This window comes from Apteryx mantelli, chromosome 15 (assembly GCF_036417845.1).
Source record: "Apteryx mantelli isolate bAptMan1 chromosome 15, bAptMan1.hap1, whole genome shotgun sequence".
Taxonomy (NCBI): domain Eukaryota; kingdom Metazoa; phylum Chordata; class Aves; order Apterygiformes; family Apterygidae; genus Apteryx; species Apteryx mantelli.
In genome coordinates, this window is record NC_089992.1 from 10,383,200 (window position 1) to 10,402,971 (window position 19,772).

A 19,772-nucleotide genomic window follows, 5' to 3' on the forward strand; every position below is an offset into this window, starting at 1 on the left:
TAAAATTTTACCTCCTTTTTGTCATGATTATTGCAAGTGATATATCTTCTTCCTTTTCCATTGCTGATAAGAGGTCTGAGCTGGAGCTAGAGCAGTTGAGGTGAATCTCTTTTATCACAGCAGTGCACAAGCTAATTTTTATCTTCCTGGCCTGGGAATTCAGCCATTAGTGAAAATCTTTGAGCCTACTGCAGGATCTCTTGTTGGCCTGCACTCATTGCCATCTGTTAGGATGGCATCAATCCTTCCTACAAGGTAAAATGACCCTTTCATTGGAGCCCAGGTGCCAAACCAGTTTTGTTTGAGGTGAACGGCCTGCACGTTACTGAAAGTGCCGGCACTTCTGCAGGGTTTGTCTCCATTGTGGCAGAGCTACAGGAATGTTGCATGATGTTTTTTAACTTAATCATACTTTTATAATCAAGAATAAAATATTCCACTAATGGAAAGAAGGAAGTTACGGGGTTTCAGATGTTACAGCTGCCAAAAAAGATAGTTTCCCAGAAAATCACATTAGTAACATGTGGAGTGTCAAAACATCTGTAACATAAGAGAAGCCAGCAGGCGCTATGTGAGGGAGGGCAAGAGGAGGCTCTGGGGATGGGTTTAATCACAAAGGAGTCAAGGTGCACAAATTAAAAACTGTGCTCTGTAACAGCAAATTGAAATTCTGCGTACAAGCTATTACGCTTCAAGGCAAAGACCAAAAAAGAGAATTTGTTCTTTTTGCATTTGTGCCTTGTTAAGAGAGATTGCCCTGCAGGTTATAAGAAAAAGGATAGTCTCATTTGTAGCCCCTCTAGGAAAGGAGATGAAGTCTCCCGATTGCACAGGTTTCGGGTGGATAGCTGGAAATGCTTCATTCTTTCTGATGAGCTTTGAGGAGCATTAGATAATGATAGATAAAAATAATAGATAGAGCTGGTAATGAGGTAATGAGCTGGCCTTCTCCAGATAGATAGATAAGATAATGAGCCTGCCTTTTCCAGAGTAGCCTACACATCCTAAAATAGGTTGGTTGACTTGTTCTCTGGAAATCTGTCACTCTTGGTTGAGAAAGGTGGCCATCAAGATGCCTAGCTTTAAGCTGCTTCCACTGTGTGAGGTGAACCCAGCCTTACTTATATCTCTGCTATATCCTTCCTTGTTGGAAATTTCTCATATGTTTGTTTTTCTGCTGTGCTGTTAAGACTAGGTAAGTGCCGTGAGGGGACATATTTGAACTGCAAACTAGACTGAAGCCACTTCTATGTCATATATATGTGCTGTTTTTTATTTATGACTTCCTCCGGTAGTTAGCAGTCTGCCAACAGATTTTCTTCTTTAGCTGAATAAGAAAATTTGACTTACGATGACTGTTCTGTGAACTAAATTCTGTGGACTTGGTTGTTTGGTCTTAGGTAACCAGCTCTCCGGTGTGCATGGACATGAATGGCATGTCGGTCCCAACCGAGTTCCTGTCTAGGCACAATTCTGATGGAGTCATCACCTTCGTTGACCCCAGATGCATCAGCGTCATTGGCTACCAGCCCCAGGTCAGTAAATGCAGAGACTGGTTAGAACTAATGAAAAAAATTCTGTTTGCACATTAAGAACAAAAGCAGCAAAGCATGAAATATTTCTAGCTGATTATTCATATGCCATGTGCTAAATGCTATTTACTTTTCTTTGCTATTCATGTCTCTGTAAAATTTAATTTTCCCTTTGTCATGTGGGAAATCACTTTATCCCTTTTAAGTCCAATTTGAATTCTAACAGCAAGTTGCTGTAAAACTTACACAGCTTCCCAGTGAAGACATTTCTGTGACAGAAAGTTAGCAGTGCTTGGAGAGGATCTTAGGCCTGTAGATCTTAGCTTCTAACAATTTATTGAACAGTAAGCAAACATCATTTATAGCACCTGTTTTCCTTTAGGCTTACATCTGCTCCTTTGAATAAAGGCTAGTCATAGAACTGAGTAGAATAGTAAATGAACTCCTAATTACCGCAACTCTCTCTGATAACTACATTTTACCTTTTAATCCCAATGATTACTGTTTTCTGGTCTCAAAAGTTGCAGTTTACAGGCAAAAATCATTTTGTTTCTAGCTCATTTGTTCTTCACATTTATATTGATTTTAGGTAGCTTTATAACAGCTATTTTTACAAAAAGTAGTGCTGTAAAATGAGCTTTAATAGAAGATGTCAGACTCTTCAAGACACCATTTTTCAGATATTACAACTTCAATTAAAATCTATTTGTAAATACATATGTCTGTGCAATAGTATAAATACAATGTGGGCCATGATACCTACAAACCTTGTTTGTAGGATTTGTCCCTGGTTAAGTGAGTAGTCCCACTGAGGGTGATAGATCTGGTGTTTGCAAGGATTGCTTGCAGATATGCACATGGATTTGTACTGTGATTTGGGTTTTTTACACAGCTTTATGTTTCATTTTTCTAGGATCTTTTGGGGAAAGACATTTTAGAATTCTGCCATCCTGAAGATCAAAGCCATTTGAGAGAGAGTTTCCAACAGGTACTTCAGCCTGGTCCCTTTCTCCCACCATTTATTTATTTCTTTGTTACTTTTTTGTCCAGGGAAGTAGCTCTTATTTTTCATTTCAAGGTATTTGTTCTGTTATGCAGGAGGAGGAGTAGCAAGGTATGAATCAATTTCTGCTAATAAATTAATGATCAGTTAAACTGCATAAATGGTAGTTTAAACTACAGCACCTGTTCGCTGTATTTTCAGAAATATGTCAGTTACACATTTTATTTTATTTTACTAAAAATTAAATGAGTGTTCACTGCTGAGTTAAGCTGTTTTTTTGTTTTAGAGATGCCTGCATAGATCCCACTGGGGTTAGTGGGAACCAAAAGTATTTACCTTCAACAAGATGGGCTGTTGATTTGAAAATAGCTACACTACTCTGTAATATGGGATGTTTTAAGAGGGGAATATCTGTATATGCAGAGACTGGCATTCTCAAATTTGCTTAACACTGGATCTTACTGTGTTCTTTCTGAGGTCGCTGAGAATTTTACAAGGGACTTCAGTGAGAACAGGGTTAACTGAAACTCAGTGAGTTTCAAATTATACCTGTAATATAGTCTGTGACCTAAATTCTCTGCTAGTGTAGACAACGACATGTTCCCTAAACTTTGGTGGATTTGCACCACTTCACATCAACAGAGAATTTGGCCCTTTTCCCTACTGGGGAATTGAAATGCAGACAGATGTAACAACTGAAAGGTAAGAACATATGGAAAGTTACTGCTCTGCATTCATTTTTGCAATGGACCACTGTTACCTCAAGTATATCAAAGGAGTTTGGTGTGTTGTAGAGCTTATTGTTTCAGATTGATCTGGGATGTACGGTAGGAGTGCTTTCCCCAAGAATTCTCTTTATTATTGGTCTTCTCAGTGCCTTCCATTCTGCACTAGAAAGCGTTGTGTATCATGTTTAAGCAATTACTGAAGTTCAGATTTTCTAACAACAACCTTTAGATTAAGCAAGTTTTGTTGATCTATCATGTGTTGGATGTTGAGATTTTCAGCTGTAAAGCATGGATATGAAGTGAGTTTTAAAATGATTTGTATAGCCAATTATTTATTCAAGTATAGCATGCAAAAGTGGAGCTGCAAAAACTTCTCTGGGGAAAATAATAAATGCATTCTGTGTTCATAGAATAAGCTGTGAGAAATTGAGGTTATGGTCTCTACAGAATTGTTTGGGACAGTGTAAGATATCACTGCTTTGTGACCACGCTGTGTCTGTGTCAGCGTCACATCAGTGGACTGTGTTCAAACAGCAGCTGAAGAACTTTTAAATTTAAGATGTTGATTCACAGGCAGGGACAGATGGATGCTGGATGCCTGAAATAGGTTATGGCACCCCGTCGTTTTTCCTGCCCCACCTTGTTGGGGATGTGATGCTACAGCTACACCTACCTGATGGTTAGCTGCCACCAAGGGGGAGGTCCTGCTCCCTTTTCTCTCTCATCCCTGACCTCCTCCCCACCCTTCCTGCTGTCCTGACACTAGCACAGATGGACTTGCCGGGTGAGCTAGCTAAGGGACTAATCACTTTTATATGGGGCTAGTTTTCAGATGGTTCAGCTCCCTGAACTGGTGCCTGACCACACCAGTGGTGCGAGAAGTGCAGTGAGAACACATATGCTGTTTTTTCACTAATGCCCAAGTGATTGGTTCCACTAATTTATCTGAGAGACAATGACAGAGAGCTGCTGGATAATAACTTGTCAAATATCCATCTCTGAAGTGATTGTCTTAACACAGCCGGAGGCTCAGAAGGGCTGACTAACTAACATTCAGGTTAATGACTTGATCCTCACTGTGTTCAGTGAGAGCGAGATCAGGCCGTAAGAGGCTGCTGTTGTATCCCTGAAGTCAATTGCTGGGGACTTCCCTGTAACTACTTGATATTAGGCATACGCATAAACGATTTGCTGGATCAGAGACCTACATGATTTGCTCAAGGTCACATAACAAGACAGTGGAAAAAGCACAGATTAGAAGTGAAGAGCTCCTGTTCCCTGGACCTGAGTTCAATATGAAAATACAGTGCTGTTTCTTTAGTAGGCAATTCCTTCTTTGTATATTTTTGTTCAGTACAGTAGCAATATGATCAGGGCTGTTATTCTGATCATGAAATAAAAGACTGAAGTAAGTGGTTTAGCTATGCACCAGGTGGTTTTTATTCCCGAAGAATGTAAAAAAGTAGAAGCTAAACATTAGCTTTGAAATCTTTTTTGTATTATCCTGTTTGTGTGCACTGGTTTAAGACAGTTCAGGATTTTCCCACCAGACATATCTGTGCTTTATATATTATTACAGAATTAGTGTTTGTTTAATTCATAATTCAGGACAATAGATTATTGCAATTTGTTTTATTATCATTAGTTTGGCTTTAGAAATCTTTTCATTAGAAAGGTAACTGTGATTTCCAGTAAACTTTTTTTCTCAAACCGTCTGAAAACTTGACATTTCTATTTTGCTGACAGTATCAGAACCGGGTTGGTGTATAACAGTAAGAGGGAGGGAGGGTTTTGCAGTTTTTGGTCAATTGCCAGCATCCATCTCAAAGCTTTTACTTCCTTGGGAAGATAAATTCATTCATCAGGCAGGGTGGGAAAATCAAGCCAGAATGAGATATTCTCAAGGCCAAGATCAACAAATAAAGTTTAGTATCAAAGGTTCCAGAAAACAGCTATCTGATATCCAGTGGATGCTGTTCAGATTGGACACTTCCACGCAAGTTCTGTATTCTTTTCTCTGGGTGTGGTGGTAGAAAATTGCTGATAATAGAATGTGGCTCACTGAACTCAAACTACAAAAGCATTTATTTAGAAAAAAGCATTTACCTCAGTATTATTTTGAACTTTTCTGGGCATTACTGAAGATTTTCTCTCCTCTTTGCATTCTTTCCATTCAATCCTGTATCCAGCTGATCAATCTGAAATACAGGCCTTTGGGGAAGGGGGGTGGGGGTAGGGGGAAGAATTGGAGCATATCTCCAAACCCAATTACTTGTTAATAAAGACACAGGGTAAATACTGGCTTTCTGCTAAAGTAACTACTTTTAGGGAAAACAGGCTGTAGATAGCTAATAAAAAATAAATTCCAGTGGTTAAAGATTAAGACTCCACAATGAGATGTGGCATTTATTTGCAGTAGACCTTCCCCTTGCTTCCCTGAGGCACCCCTGAGATAGCTTGGTGAAAAAGCAATAAAAAAATGAATACAAATAGCCCAGGTAAGTGCCAGCTGAATGACTTTAAACCTTATAAGTCTTCTCCTGACCTAAACTAAGATTCTTTGATAACATATGCAATGCAGTGTGGAAGTATTTATTTGAGCATACTTCTTTGGCTGGCTGTTTCTTAAATTCATCCATGCTTGTTGCATAGAGGGGATAGATCCAGATCTCAAAGTCTGGAGTAGGCCATGTATTTCCAGAGTTCATGGGGCCCAGGACCTGTTTGTTCAGTTTGAGACACCCCATGGTTACATCATCTTCTTTGCCATCAAAGCCTTGGTTTTGCCCATGGTAGTTACAGTCTGGTGGTAAAATCCCTCACTTTTTACCCAACCGTTGTCTTCAATGAAACTTTGGCAATCAAGGACAGAATTTGAACTGGGTATTACCAGACATCTGAATTCTGATTTAGCTCTAAACAAATAGGCCATCCAAGTGAAGAATTCTCACTCCATTTTGATTAACGCTGTAAAAATAGGCATTAGCTTATTGATGCTGTCTCCATTCACATGGTGGCTCATTCTTTCTCTTACGAAAGTTAGAAGCATTTTTTGTCAGCACTCTGCCATTCTGGCTTTTTTTGGGTAGGCTCACAGATATTCTTTCACCTGATTTATTGTGTCATCTGTCTATTTTTAATGCAAAGATGCTAGGTTTCCTCAATAACTGTCTTTGATTGTGATGCATAAGCTCTGCCTAGCTTTGTAAAATTGCTGAAACTGTTTTTAAGTCGATATTCTTATTTATTTACCAGCTTCAACTTAGCTCTTTGGAATGGGGTGTTTTAACTTTGGCAGGTATCGCACTCATAATTTTCAAGGCTCATTTCAGCAAAGCACTGCAGCATGTACCTAACCATAAGCATGTGGTAGGTTCATTTATATTCAATTATGCCCTTAAGAGCTGTTTAATTTAAGCACATGCTTAATTCCCATTAGATTGAAAGCTTAGCATACTGCTAAGCTTTTTGCTGAATCTGAGACAAAGCACTTGTGACTTTTTCTCATCTATAATTATCTCTTTATGTATCTTGTTTCCATCCAACATAATTACCGGCTTTTGCATATTCTTTGTGAGTTCAAACTCCATGATCTACTTCATTCATGCCAGATCTTTCTGGGTTTATGCAACAGTGAAAAACTCATCTACACATCAGAGACAGACCATGGGGCTATTTCTTTTTCTGCTGTTTGTCTTTCCCATTAATTGTGGTCTAATTAATTGATCTTTCCCATTTTTACTTATATCTTTATTCTTCTTCTTTCATCCCTTTAATTATTAATGGTTTCCCTTTTCTGATCCTTTTTTCTTCTGGTTTCTCACTCAAATATTTTCTTGAAGAAATGTAGTGAGGTTCTTCTTTATCCCTTCTCCCATCTGTTTATGGTATCTTGGGCAGTTTAAACACTGCTTTTGGTTTCTATGTCTGAGTTTTGCATTGTTTTGCTCCTCTCCTCCCACCCCTAGTAATTGCATCATTGCTTGCAGGGGGCTGAGGGGGCCTCCATATCACATCATTGTATAAATATATATTGTGTATGATAAATATTTTTCTCTTTGAGCTTGTTCATGACACCAGTGTTTGAGTTCCCTCTCTTGGTGTTCCCTCAGAGCTCTAAACTGTTCTTGGGGCAGTGTAATGTTATATGGCAGTATAATGTTATATGTTCTAGGGCAGTATAATACAGCTGGTTATACTGAGTGCTACCTGTTCATTTGTTGGCAAAAATAAGGTATAAGAGGACTTGTCTGCCTTTAGACAGGGAAGATTGTTTTAAGGGAACAGGTGCACAAGGGTGATGTTTTAAAGCATTTGGTCTCATTAGAGAGAGCCGGTGAAAGACAGTTACAATGGAGCAGATGCTCAGCAGAGCTCTAGCTAGGTATGAGACCAAGGCACTGAGCAGGGACTTCTGGAAATGGCTTTATTGGATAGTCTTACTTAAAAATAGCCCGTGAGCTGTGTCCCCTGAAGTTTCCATAATTCATCTTTTCTTATTCTTCAAGGACATAGGTTATAATGTCTTCCCAAGTGGAGATGTGAGCAGACACTTTTTGAAAGAGTGCATTTTTGAGTAACTCTGAGTTAGTGTGGTGGTGCTTGAGAAGAGAAACTGTGTCAGGATGCGACATCAGCTCACCAGGGTCCAACTGCTACCTCTTAATATGACGGCAGAAGAGACGTGCAGTTCAGAAGATGGGCTGATACATCATGGCTGTTGTGGCAACAGAAAGCACAGCCATCCTGAGCAGTGCTTTGAGGTCTTTCATCTTGGAGCGATTCTGTCTTTAAGCAGCGTTCAACAGAGATGTCTCGTGAGTTCTTCCAAATCATGCTGGGAGAGTTGAAGGGCCCCCAAGCTGTCTTCCCCAGCCCTCTGACAAACCTTACTGCCCTGTGAACAAAAGGGCTGAGCTGGCAGAAGTATCTCCTTCTCAGCTACCACCAAGTTAACATCCAGAGCCCACCATCATTTTCTAGTCATGTTAATAAGCTGGTCTGAAAACTGTGGTGACTGAGCACTTCTGTTGGATTTGCCTGGAAGGGCTGTCACACCCTGTGGAGAGAAGAAGTGACAGAGATAAATGCGGCAGGGACATATAAATCAGAATCCCCGAGGATGCAGGCAGGCTTTAACTGCAAGGATGTGGAACGAGCACCTCTAGGCACTTGATAGGCAATGTTCAGAATGTTTCAGGAACCAGATATCAGTCATCTGAAGACAGATTTTGGCACTAGCATTAAAGACTGTCGGACTTCTAGCATCTTTGGGGAAAAAAAACAGCCAGATATGGTTTCTAAAAAACCATCTTGCTTAAATATCATCCTAAACTTTGATTCTAATGTATGATTTGGGATGTCACATATGTGAATTGGATAGCTAAGTATCCAAGAAGAAAAGGAGATAGGTGACCTCATAAAATGTTTTTTGTTGTAGGCTTTTGTTTCAGGTGCTGCAAAATTTGGTTTATGATTTACATATAAATATTTAAAAGATGCCTCAGTTTGGTTTTTGTCAATGTCTCTTGATAAACATTCCGCACTAAAACCTTCTTAAAGCTTCCCTGTTGGGATAACACCACAACCTGTTGTTTCCTGAGTCTGTATTCTTCTTATATGCAAATTGGAAGAGGACATTATGTACAACAAAGCATGAAGGTTTCATTCTGAAGGAGATAACTGCTAAAATAAAATGAATTTTGTTTATTCTCATTATATTAAGAATATCCCTACTGTTTCCATATCTTCCTATAATATAAGTCTAAAACACACCAGTTATGTTGTTTACTATTCATTTGCGCAGCAGGTAGCAGTCTGCTGTTAGTAACCTTTCCAAATGATTTTGCAGGTTGTGAAACTGAAAGGTCAAGTCCTGTCTGTGATGTATCGTTTTCGTACCAAAAACCGGGAATGGATGTTGATCAGAACCAGCAGCTTCACATTTCAAAATCCTTATTCCGATGAGATTGAATACATCATCTGCACCAACACTAACGTAAAGTATGTGCCTTTCCAGATGCTCACGTACATGGTGTTGAAAGAATATAAACATTGCTTTTTGTTGTAAGCAATGTAAATGCACATTCAGATTTTTGTGGTAGCCTGTGGTAGCCCGTTTCCAGTTGCATTTGTTTCCTCTATAACGGTACAGTCTGTAACAGAGGTTTTCTGCATCAGAAGTACTTGCAGCTACAGCTGTTTCTCTGTCATTATCTTGTGGTGCTTCCAGGGCCTGGCTGCACCAGAGATAAACGTCAGTTATCTGTTATGTCTCTAGACAAGCCCATTGATCTCAGTCCAAGCTGCGTTAGCTAGCACAGGGCTTCCAGCAGCAGAGCAGCTCTCATGATATTGGAGAAAGGTTAGCCTGGTTCCTAAGCCAGACGGAAAATTGCAGGTCCGTGTTTACAAGTATCACCTGTAGGCAAGACTCCTGCTTCTTGTGGACTGTGGTCGTAGTGTGTCATAGTCCTGGTCATCTTCTCCTTGAGTTAAGTCTACTCTTACAGCATATAAAAGCAGGCAAAAGTGATTTCCTAGCGAGCTTGAGGGGGAAGGACTCTTAATACTCGGTTAAGATCTGGTGGACTGTCCTCAAGTCTGGGGACAGATCCAGCCTCATATTAAGAGGGGAATGAAATCATCTTGTCTTTGAATAGTACTTTAAAAAAAAAAGTCATTAAACCTGTTAAAAGGAGGTTTAAATAGTGCATGTTCAGTTCCGCAACTCATGGAGCTGCTTCTAAAATAAAAGTCACCCTAGCAGTATAATGGACCTTTGTCACTGTGTAACGGAGTAGAGAAGCTTCTGATGCCTTCTGAATTCTGAGCTAGCAACTGCAGAAGCTAATCTGGATTTGATAAAAACCATTGCTTTACAGATTATTATTATTTTTTTAATATTTCTTCTTTCCAATATAAACTTAAATCTATTTCTAAAACAAAATCTGCTTCTGGTCTGACCAGAGGTTCTTTTGCCAGGTTTTTAACCCAGAGGAAATTATTGGATTTAAGGTCTCAACCTGTTAGAGTGTATAATGGAAATGCTGAATGAGCAGTCTACTAGTGGAGATGCACACTTGCAAAACCAAACCCCTGGGGCTTTGGCATTTGAACCTAGAAAGCTAGTAAGTGTCTCTCTTAAGGAGCAAGCTAAGGAACAGTAAAGCTGTTTGGGTGTGATGGATACCTGGGCTAGAAGCACCCTGCTTTTAGTCACTTGAAACCCAGCATAACACTCAGTTTGCTCATTTTTCCCTGCGTACTCTAACAACTGGGCTTAACTGAATAGTTCAGTTCCTTGAAACAAGTAAATGTGTCTTCAACTCAGACAGCTGATTATCTCCCTGTCAAAAGAGATATTTCTACATTTCTGCTGTCCCATTTTTCTTTTCATAATATTCTGTTAATGTGAAAACAGGTCTGCAAGATAAGAGACAACTGCTGAAATCTGTCCCACACTGGTTTAATTGTACTTGATTCCCAGGAGTCCAGAGGTCAGAAAGTGTGACCTATAGACTCCGCTGTGTTGACTCTGGGAATGTTTTTTTCTTCCCAGACTTGACTATACTGTTCAGCTTGGCATCGCAGCATTTACTGTAATAAATAAGATTGTGCCAACTTCTGACTCTTATTATATCTGTCTTGGTAGGTTTGAATAACAACCCAGAAATGTTGACCTAATATGGAAGTTGCCTGCTGCTACTTTGACGGAGGATGTTCCTTCCTTTCTGTCGTGTTCAAAATGTTCTAGCCTTATGGCAAGATACAAACCGTTATATGTTTGTTTTTAAATAGCAGAAAGAATGCATTATTCAGACTTTTTTCTCTTTTTTCCCCCCTGTTCTCTCCCGCTTCTCAAACAGATGTCCAAAGAGGACTTACTGTAATGCAGGGCTGTTCCTGTCTGTTTCTGGATTTTTTGGGGTCGGTTTCTAAATTCACGTTTCCTAGATGCCTTGGGGAGGTGTATATGCTGGTAACTGTTGATTTCTGCCTCCTCATTCAGCTCTGGCTGGGACTGGTTATTCTGCACGGACCCCAGTGCACGGGGCCATCTTTACGTGTCGGTGGGTGTCAGGTGCCATGGATCCAGCAAAGTGCTTGCCCTGGGGACCAGGCAAGGGTGTCTTCTGTTGTACCTTTGTAGGCAGTTTTGCATAGAGGCAAATACTGATTTGCCTATAATTTTGAGAATGTATCCAGCCCCATAAAATACAGTTTTAAGGCAGTTAAAATTCAGCATGAATTTTAAAGACAAGGCACCTGATAAATCTATGCTTAAATGTGTTTTTAACTTAGAATAGTTTAAACCCCCAGTGTGCACATCTGTGTGTCTGCCTGTTAAGGGGAAAGTTCTCAAATTTTGCGTTGATCGGGGAAGAATGTTTTTCAAAAAGACTGTAGAGGGCAGTGGTGGTTCCAGTTGGGGGAGGGTTAATTAATTTTTGTTGTTTGTTTTGTTTTGGCCTTTTTTCTTCTTTTTTTATTTTTAAGGATATTCCTTTGGAGCTTCAAACAGTAAGCTTTCCAAATTTGCCTTTGGTGTGGAAGGATAATGAAACATTAGGTTCAAATGTTCACTTAGTTCCTTGCAAAAAAAAAAAAAAAAGAAAACTTCTCTCAGTTTTTCTTGGGTGCAGTCATCCAAGAGAAACTTCCTGGAGAAATGAAGCATTTAATGTTTAGCATTTGTGCTGTGTTCTACTGAAAAGAAGAGTCCCAGTTAGACCACATCTTCCTGTTTAATTGGGGCTGTTTGAGTTCCAAAAAGAAATAATAATTATGATTAACATTTATATAAGAAACACAAAAAGCAACATTTGAATAAAATCATCCATCATGGTGACGAATGAATGATGTCTTAAAGACTTTATATACATAGAAGAAAGATCTTTTTCTGACCTCATAGAAACTTTGATGTCTTCGTTTTTATAAGCCCCAAAGTCCTATATTCCACTGCATCCGTTTATGAATTCTGCAGTTGTGCTGGGTCTCAAGATTTTCATCACCAAGTAAGCTGGCATAGGTCGCTCCTGGGGGCAGAAAGCCGGATGAATCAGCCTGCACTTGTGGCAGAGATACTTTCTGTTTCTGATTCTCAAGGGCCAAAATACCAGCGATCAGCTATTCTGATAAAATTCCAATCTGTGGTAGTGGAGTTACTTTCTCATGATCCCTCTGCCATCTGTGGGCAATCTGACCTCTCAAGGCCCATGTAAGGCAGGCCATTTCGTAGTGGTGACTTTGAAACTGCAATCTAAAAGAGAGAAATTTTAAGAGTAACTGAAAGAGAACTTTAAAAGCCTTGTTGCAGCCATTGTATTCGTCCCTTTTTGTCCAAAATAGATACAAAAAGTATGTGTGCCAGTGTTAAATAAAAAAGGCTTGGTAAGGATGCAGTATTGTTTCTTTCCCACCAAAGAGTCTGTTAAAAGTTCAGATCCTTTTTGATTACTTTGATGCCTGGAAAAGGAACAGGTGACTTCAGTGTTCAGGCAGAGAGAGAGAATTCAGCTAAATACTCTCCAGAGTCAAAAAGAACTTTTGCAGTATCTTCCCTTCTCCTCCAAATACATTTACTTAAATAAATTTGAATTAACTATTGAAACCTTCCGCTTCAGTGAGCATTCCGTGTTCAAGCCAGGGGGTTTCCTGGTTTCCTACTGAACCCCCGAGTGAGCCAGGCATTCCTGCAGAGCGTGCAGAATCCTGTGCCGACCCAGGCAATACTTTATTTGCTGGGTTGGGTATCGTGTAGAGCCTGGAAATTTTTCTTTCTTTTATTCCTTTAAGCCACAAAATAGAAATCAAAACCAGGGATGATTTGGATTTTGATCTGAAAGTCAGAAGGCAGTCTGAGTTTTGTCCAAATTTGTTCTGTACCATTTTTACGAAAATGATCTAGAAATTGAATGATTGAAGGGATTTGCGTGTGTTGTTCTATCAGAAGAGCTGATTAGATGGCAGTGTCGGAAGTGACTGCAGCAGCAGGGTTCAGCTCTCCCTGGTCAGCTCTACCCTGAATTGTTGCGTGGCTAAAGCATCATTTGGACCATTTATACAGTAGCAGCAATCAAGAGCAGAAAATGCAAACCTGTTTTTGCATTTCAATCAGAATCAAGTGCAGCATAGCTTACAATTCAGTGAAGATATGCTTAAGTATTTGGTTTTCATAAGGAGCGGATTTGGTAGGTTGCTCCGTAAGTTCAGTGCTGTTGACACAATGTGATATTTATATTGTACTGTAGCTTAACGAGTATTACAGATGATAGAGAAGAGCGAAGGAGCACTGAGTTAGAGAAGTGCCTACAAAACAAATAACTGGTAAGTATGCTGTTTTGTTTGGCTCATTTGTATGTATATGGCTGAATCAAGAAAACATACTTTATACGGAACAGAAGAGACCTAATGTGCTGTTTATTGACACACGCACCGAGTCACTGGTAATAAAAACAAATGAAACAGTGTAATTAGCTTTCACATTAACAACAGGATTTAATGGGTGTTTATCGTCCACAGGGTGGTATTTAGGAAAACTTCCCCCTAGATTTGCTGTGATTAAATTACCTCCCATAGTTCTGTTGAAAAAGTAAGCATTTTATGCTTGCAGAACAAAGAACTTCTTTGCATTCCAGAGGTGATTTTTAGGTATTTTTTCTACTGGTTAAAATAATATGGAAAATTCATGGCTCTTTGATAACATGGAGGATCAACTTTTTTGTGTTTTACTCACAATACAACAGTGATTCTTTGTATTATGTATCCTTACATACTAAGGCTTGCAGAAGGTCTTTGGCGGTCTACTCTGATCCTGTGTGTGTGTTGCCAGTCACAGAATTTTGTCCAGCTTGCCATGGAGCCTGGTAACAAGTGCCTGAGTAAAGCGTCTTCTAGAAAAGCACCGAGTCTTGGTTGAAAGGCATCAAGGGATGGAAAAAACTATTAACTACTTTAGTAGCTTGTTCTAGTGGCCCCTCACCTTCACACCAGTTTGATTATCCAGAGTTTTGAAATCCACAATGTTGGTTATTTTGGAACATCTCTTCTACTATTACCGCCTATCATACCGTAATATCTCTTTCCGGAAAAAACCCATGTGGTGAGTAATTCCTGTCTGTTAGCTTTCTCCTTCAGAAAGAGGCCAGAGGCATACAGACACTGTGACAACTGTCAAATCTTATTTACAGACAGTTTACTTTCTTGTCAGGACAACAGTTTTATGTATTTTCTTTGGTAACCGAGCAGAGAGCATCATACAGATAGCCTGTTGCCTGCACATCCTCAGGCCAAAAGTCATCATGCTAATATTGACCAGGTGACAGAAAGCAGCAGTTAGTGGAAGATGCAAAACATTTTGATAATTTCTCTGTAGAAGCAGAAGTAAGGTGTTATCTGCAGCACTTGAGACAAAATATTTGGTCACAAAATATTCCTGTTCCACTTCTGTGAAGCTAAAAGCTTAAACTGAAATGCTGTGCAGTGACTCAGGTCTTCTGCCTCAGGTCAAACCCAAACAGCTTTTTTGAATGACTGTTCCTGCACTTTCAGAGTCAGAGGTGTGCCCAAAAGTCAGCCTTCTCTTCTGTATTATTTAACATTTATAGAGAGCATTTAGGTGAGCTGCTGGGAATGGGCTTGGATGATAGCAGCGTGCTCAATTTCCTTTTTCTTTTTATAAACAGGAGTCTCTACTGGTCTTCCCTGTGGCCAGTAATTAGATGATTAACAACCTCCTCCAGTGGCGTCCCTCCACTGGCCCCTCTGCCTTCGACTCAGGATAGAAGCTGCTCAGGTTTTTTTGTTATTGCACAACCTGGCCTTCTTGAGACTCTGCAATGCCAACAGGTGCCCAACTAGCTCAAAAAAACAAAATCCATCTCTTTCTAACAGCAAGTAGCACCCAAAATACTGCACACCCAGTTGATGTCTTGATGATCTGTATATTTTAATTTTGCCCTCATTGTTTGAAATGAGGTTGCTCAATTTCAGAGCAGCTCCAAGAAGTGTCAGATGGAGGAGTCCATCTGCTTGGCAGCCGTGCTCTTCCCTGTGTTTCATCGTAGAGACTGGTTCAGTGCCCTTCATGGTATCAGCCTCTGCTGCTCCGTGGCAGTGATGCTTCTTCACACGAAGGCCATGGAGGAGCCTTTCCTTTTTACAGGGAGACACCAGCTTGTTGCACCTGTGTATGCAGACCTGCTGGCGGCAAGGTGCTTCCAGTGCAAAGCTGTGAGGTTAGGGGGCTGCTGTGCCCCAGCAACTCCAGCCTCTTACTTGATCAGGCTGGAGCCTGGGCGCAACTTGAACCCAGCGCTGGGCTAACAGGATGGTGCAGCTCTCGCACTCTGCTGTCGCAGCTCAGACTAGGGTTCATCTGTCTGCAGAAGATCATGTAGACATATGCTCAGACAAGTGGGGTTCCTAATGACCCAACTTGTGGATGGTGCAAGTCCAAACAACAAAGCATAGGTTCATATTTTACGGGGCAAATTCTGGTCTTAATGCAGAGTTAGCAGTTTTGCTTTTCATTTCAAAAGGGTTGGGTTTTAGTCCTGATAAACTTTATTATGCAGTGGCATTTTGTGTTGAAGTTGTTTAGTTACAGCGACTTCAAAATTTCCAATAGCATTCATTACTATAACTGTCTCTGTTTTAAAAAAAAAATAAAATAAATACTTGTTTAGGAGCTTTGAGTTTGGGAAGAAAAAAAGGCAAGTGAAAAAACTGATGCAGAAAATCACTGTGCTAGATATGTTACAACTGTATAAAATATCTGTGCATTTTGATAAACACAGTCAATATCTGTAAATGTAGAAAGTCAATATGCCTAGCTTAGCACCACTTGCATGTTGTCCCTGCAAGTCTTTATCCATAAGAAATGTCGCCTGCAAGTTATTTCTCACAACTTCCAATGACTTTATCTGTTGGTATTTGGCTAGTTGTTGTAGTAAAGTAACAGTGCCTGACACTAAACACAAATCAAGTCTGTTTCAAGGATCCTCAGAGTTTTCAACACTGAACTTCTTCATTCTGGCATGCTTCCCCTAAAGTTTATTGCCTCTTTCAGTTTCCTTTGAAGTATTTTTCTAAGTTCTTATAATTGAATTAAGGCTGTTACTTCCAGTGATTCTTATCTCATTTAAAGAACTAATTTTTTTTCATATCTTATCAACATGAAAAGGAGACTTGTGTTTTCTGTAGCATTTGTCAACACAAATTGATTCTATGTAATGTCTTGATTTTATGTAATGGTACGAGCAATTTATTTCTTGAGATTTGCTGCCTTAAAAGCTTTCAAAAATTAAATAGAATCTGGACTCTGATCCTGAGGAGAGTGAGCCAAATCATGTTATTACGAAGGACTTAATGCAGTGCTTTCTCCTTTTCTTCTCCTATTGCCTTCTAGCTCAACAGGTTGTTGCACTTAGTCTGGCATGCTTCACACAGAACTGTGATCAGTTTTTCTTGTTGATTAACATGATTCTGCATTAATATTACTGGGAGTTTTCCTATTTACTTCAGCAGGATCAGAGAAAGTGCCTGACGTATTCATCTTTAATGTGCAGAAGATGTCGGCATCTTAACAGCGAATCCTAAAATTCTTTATGAGGATGTTGTATTCCATCCTCCATTCCTTACCCACCTGCATTTCTGAGCTATTACAGAAAAACTTTTCATGGTCCCTGTTACATTCCTGTGGTGTAAGCGTTCTCAGTTAGAAATCTTTAAAAACAGATGAATCTCACAAGAAAAGACTTACTAAATCATCTGACAGGCATTTCAGTCTGAGTATAAAAGAGAAGACCATGGCTGTTCCTTTTTGTATCTTAACTTTTTTTTGTAACTGAAGTAATTTTCTCTCTTTTGCAGACAACTTCAGCAGCAACAGGCAGAGCTTGAAGTACATCAAAGAGATGGGCTGTCATCCTATGACTTATCTCAGGTGAAATTTCTCAATAGTTCTTTATTTTTGTGCCTCTGATCTTTTAAAATGCAAAGCAATGGCAGATCTCAGCAGAATTAAAAATACATTGTGATTATTCTTGAATTCCTTTTTGTCAAATATGATGGAGGGTATTACCTTCCTCTGCATATCTCAACAGGTGCCTGTTCCAAGTATACCAGCTAATGTTCATGAGGGTGGAAAGTCTGTCGAAAAGCCAGATGCTATCTTCTCCCAAGAGAGAGATCCTAGGTTTGCTGAGATGTTTGCTGGAATAGCTGCTTGTAAGTGAATGTCTCTGCTATTTAATTTTTAATATTATGCTAAGCATGGTTACATGATGTGGAACACAGTTTTTGAAGAGAATGAAGAGAAGGTACTATGTGGCAGAGAAATTTCCAGGTAAAGTCAGTCTTTCAAGACTGTTTCCTAGAATTTGTCTTTAGTTGGTATTTCCCTCAAAGACAATGAGGAGCAAAATTCCAGGAGTGAAGGAACTGCTGTACTGTCACTGGAGTTGCTTGAGTTTGGTTCTCTTTTCATTTCACAAGAGCAGCTTAAGCAGTGCAGCTCATAGATAGTAAACCTACTGGGCAGAACTTCCAGCTTCTAAATATGTATTTTCTTAAACAGCAGATGTCAGTTCATCTCAATAAGTAGACATGGATTAAGAAAGCTGCTAAGAAGTCTTAAGATGGGCCTGCATTTTTTTCTTAAATCACTTGCTTTTGCTTTGAAGTTTTCAGATGCATATGCTGCTTTCAAGTGTAATAATATCCTTGTTTCCTAGGGAGATGAGGCATCTCCAGTCATTCTATCTGTCCATCTCTCTGTGAGTCCCATATTCTTTTCCCCACAAATTTTTAACCTGTTGGCAAGTATTTATAAGAATGATAGGAGTCTCAGAAATAGTAAGTTCTTATACGTTTCATGGAAATTACTGCGAGGATAGAGAGTCCTCGCTGAGTGCCCTCACCGAAGGATTTCTCAGCCCTGTTCCAAGAAGTAGCAGTAAACTTGTCAGTCGTATAGATGTAGCCTCAAAGTAGCCCCAGCTTAGCTGCCTGTTGCCTGAAGAGACAGGAATCATTCAGAAAACTGGCAGCTGAATGGGTCATCCAAAATATATCTGTAGGAAACCAGGCTCATGGAAGAACTTGTTAATTGTTTATTGTTCTTAACTTTCCTCACTGAAAAAGAAAAGTTTTTACATTTGTTTTAAATAAATCAATGTTCAAGTGTCACACAGTGCATGAGGGAAACAACCCACAGGGTTTAAGTCCAGGGGTGTTGGGAGATGACCTCACTGCATTGGTTTCTTATGTTTGACTTGACCTTTTCAAATGGAGAAGGCAGTGTAGCTGCAAGAGAGACTTGATATTCTGTCCTCCTGTTGCTGGGACCTTTGTTATTCCTGTTCATTGTTGTCTGTCTACTCTAACAGTGAAGTCAACAGCTGAGGCCATAAAAGGGGTCCATTAGAAGGTAGCAAGACTCCAATCCTAAACACCAGAATATGTTTTTCCAAGCAAGAACATCTTGCTTTTTGGCTGCCTTATTGGCTCATTTTCAGGCAGTTCTCAACTGTTTGTAGGGACGGGTTAGGGTTAAGGGTCTATCAAGCTGTGAGGTTATGTTCTTGGAAATACCATTACTCTTTTCAGTCTTATCAATTTACAGGCTATGCTTTTTTTGGGACATTCACCCTGCCTGAATTTCTCATGGGAGCTGTGATCAAGGTCTTCTCTGAATGATAAAAAGGGATGGTTCTCAGTTAGAGGGGAGATAAACTGTCCAAAACCAATATTGACAAACCTGCATGCTGCCTGCAAGACATTTGCATTATGCTGATACCAGATCCGATTCCTGGCTATGTTTTGCCTTTTTTTTTTTTTTTTCTTCAAGGAACTGATAAATACAGGTTTGACACAGGGAGATTGATGCCATAATCGCATGCAGTGGCCACACGTAATTAAGCAAAGAAAGAGGGGAGAGAAAGTCTGGCTTCACCCATTCATGCAAATGCCTTGAGGCACAGGATGATGCAGTTGCTAAGGACATATTCATTCTACAGGTAGAAACACTGGTCCTACTAGGAGAAGAGTACATGACTGACCAGTAAAGGGGCTGCAGTACAGGGAAGGGGTTTAGAGAGAGAAAGGACTGAGAATCCCAGTAAAACACCAAAACAAAATAGATTTTCAGTGCTGTAGCAAAGGTGACAGTAAAGAGATAGAGTGTATAATCCCGAGTGGGAATACATCTGGGAGAGATGTGGGTCAGATTCAGAGATGTGACTAAGGAGCATTTGATGCAACTCAAGCAAGAGGTTTTAAAGGTGATTTATCTGCTGGTGAGCTGTGCCATTTCTCTTAGCCTCATCTTGGAGTACAGACCCCAGTAACTGCCATGGCAACTCTGATCCACTTGAGGAATTCCAGTTCATTTAGGGCATTCTCAATTTTGCTAGTAAGTCATTCTCAAATATCTAAAGCACCTGCAGGATTTTGGCTCTCTTCCAACCCTGAGAGCTTGGCATCCCAGTAAAGGATGGCCCTAGA

The 19,772-nt window shown here is 39.9% G+C and overlaps 1 protein-coding gene across 1 annotated transcript in view; it reads left to right on the forward strand.

Annotated features, from left to right (window-relative positions):
- ARNT2 (aryl hydrocarbon receptor nuclear translocator 2) overlaps positions 1–19,772 on the forward strand; it is a 109,625-nt gene that overhangs the window by 75,853 nt on the left and 14,000 nt on the right. The window contains exons 10-14 of the mRNA XM_067305215.1: positions 1,401–1,535; positions 2,446–2,520; positions 9,115–9,266; positions 17,139–17,211; positions 17,372–17,495. Coding sequence (XP_067161316.1) covers positions 1,401–1,535; positions 2,446–2,520; positions 9,115–9,266; positions 17,139–17,211; positions 17,372–17,495 — 559 coding nt within the window. The remainder of the gene's footprint in view (positions 1–1,400; positions 1,536–2,445; positions 2,521–9,114; positions 9,267–17,138; positions 17,212–17,371; positions 17,496–19,772) is intronic.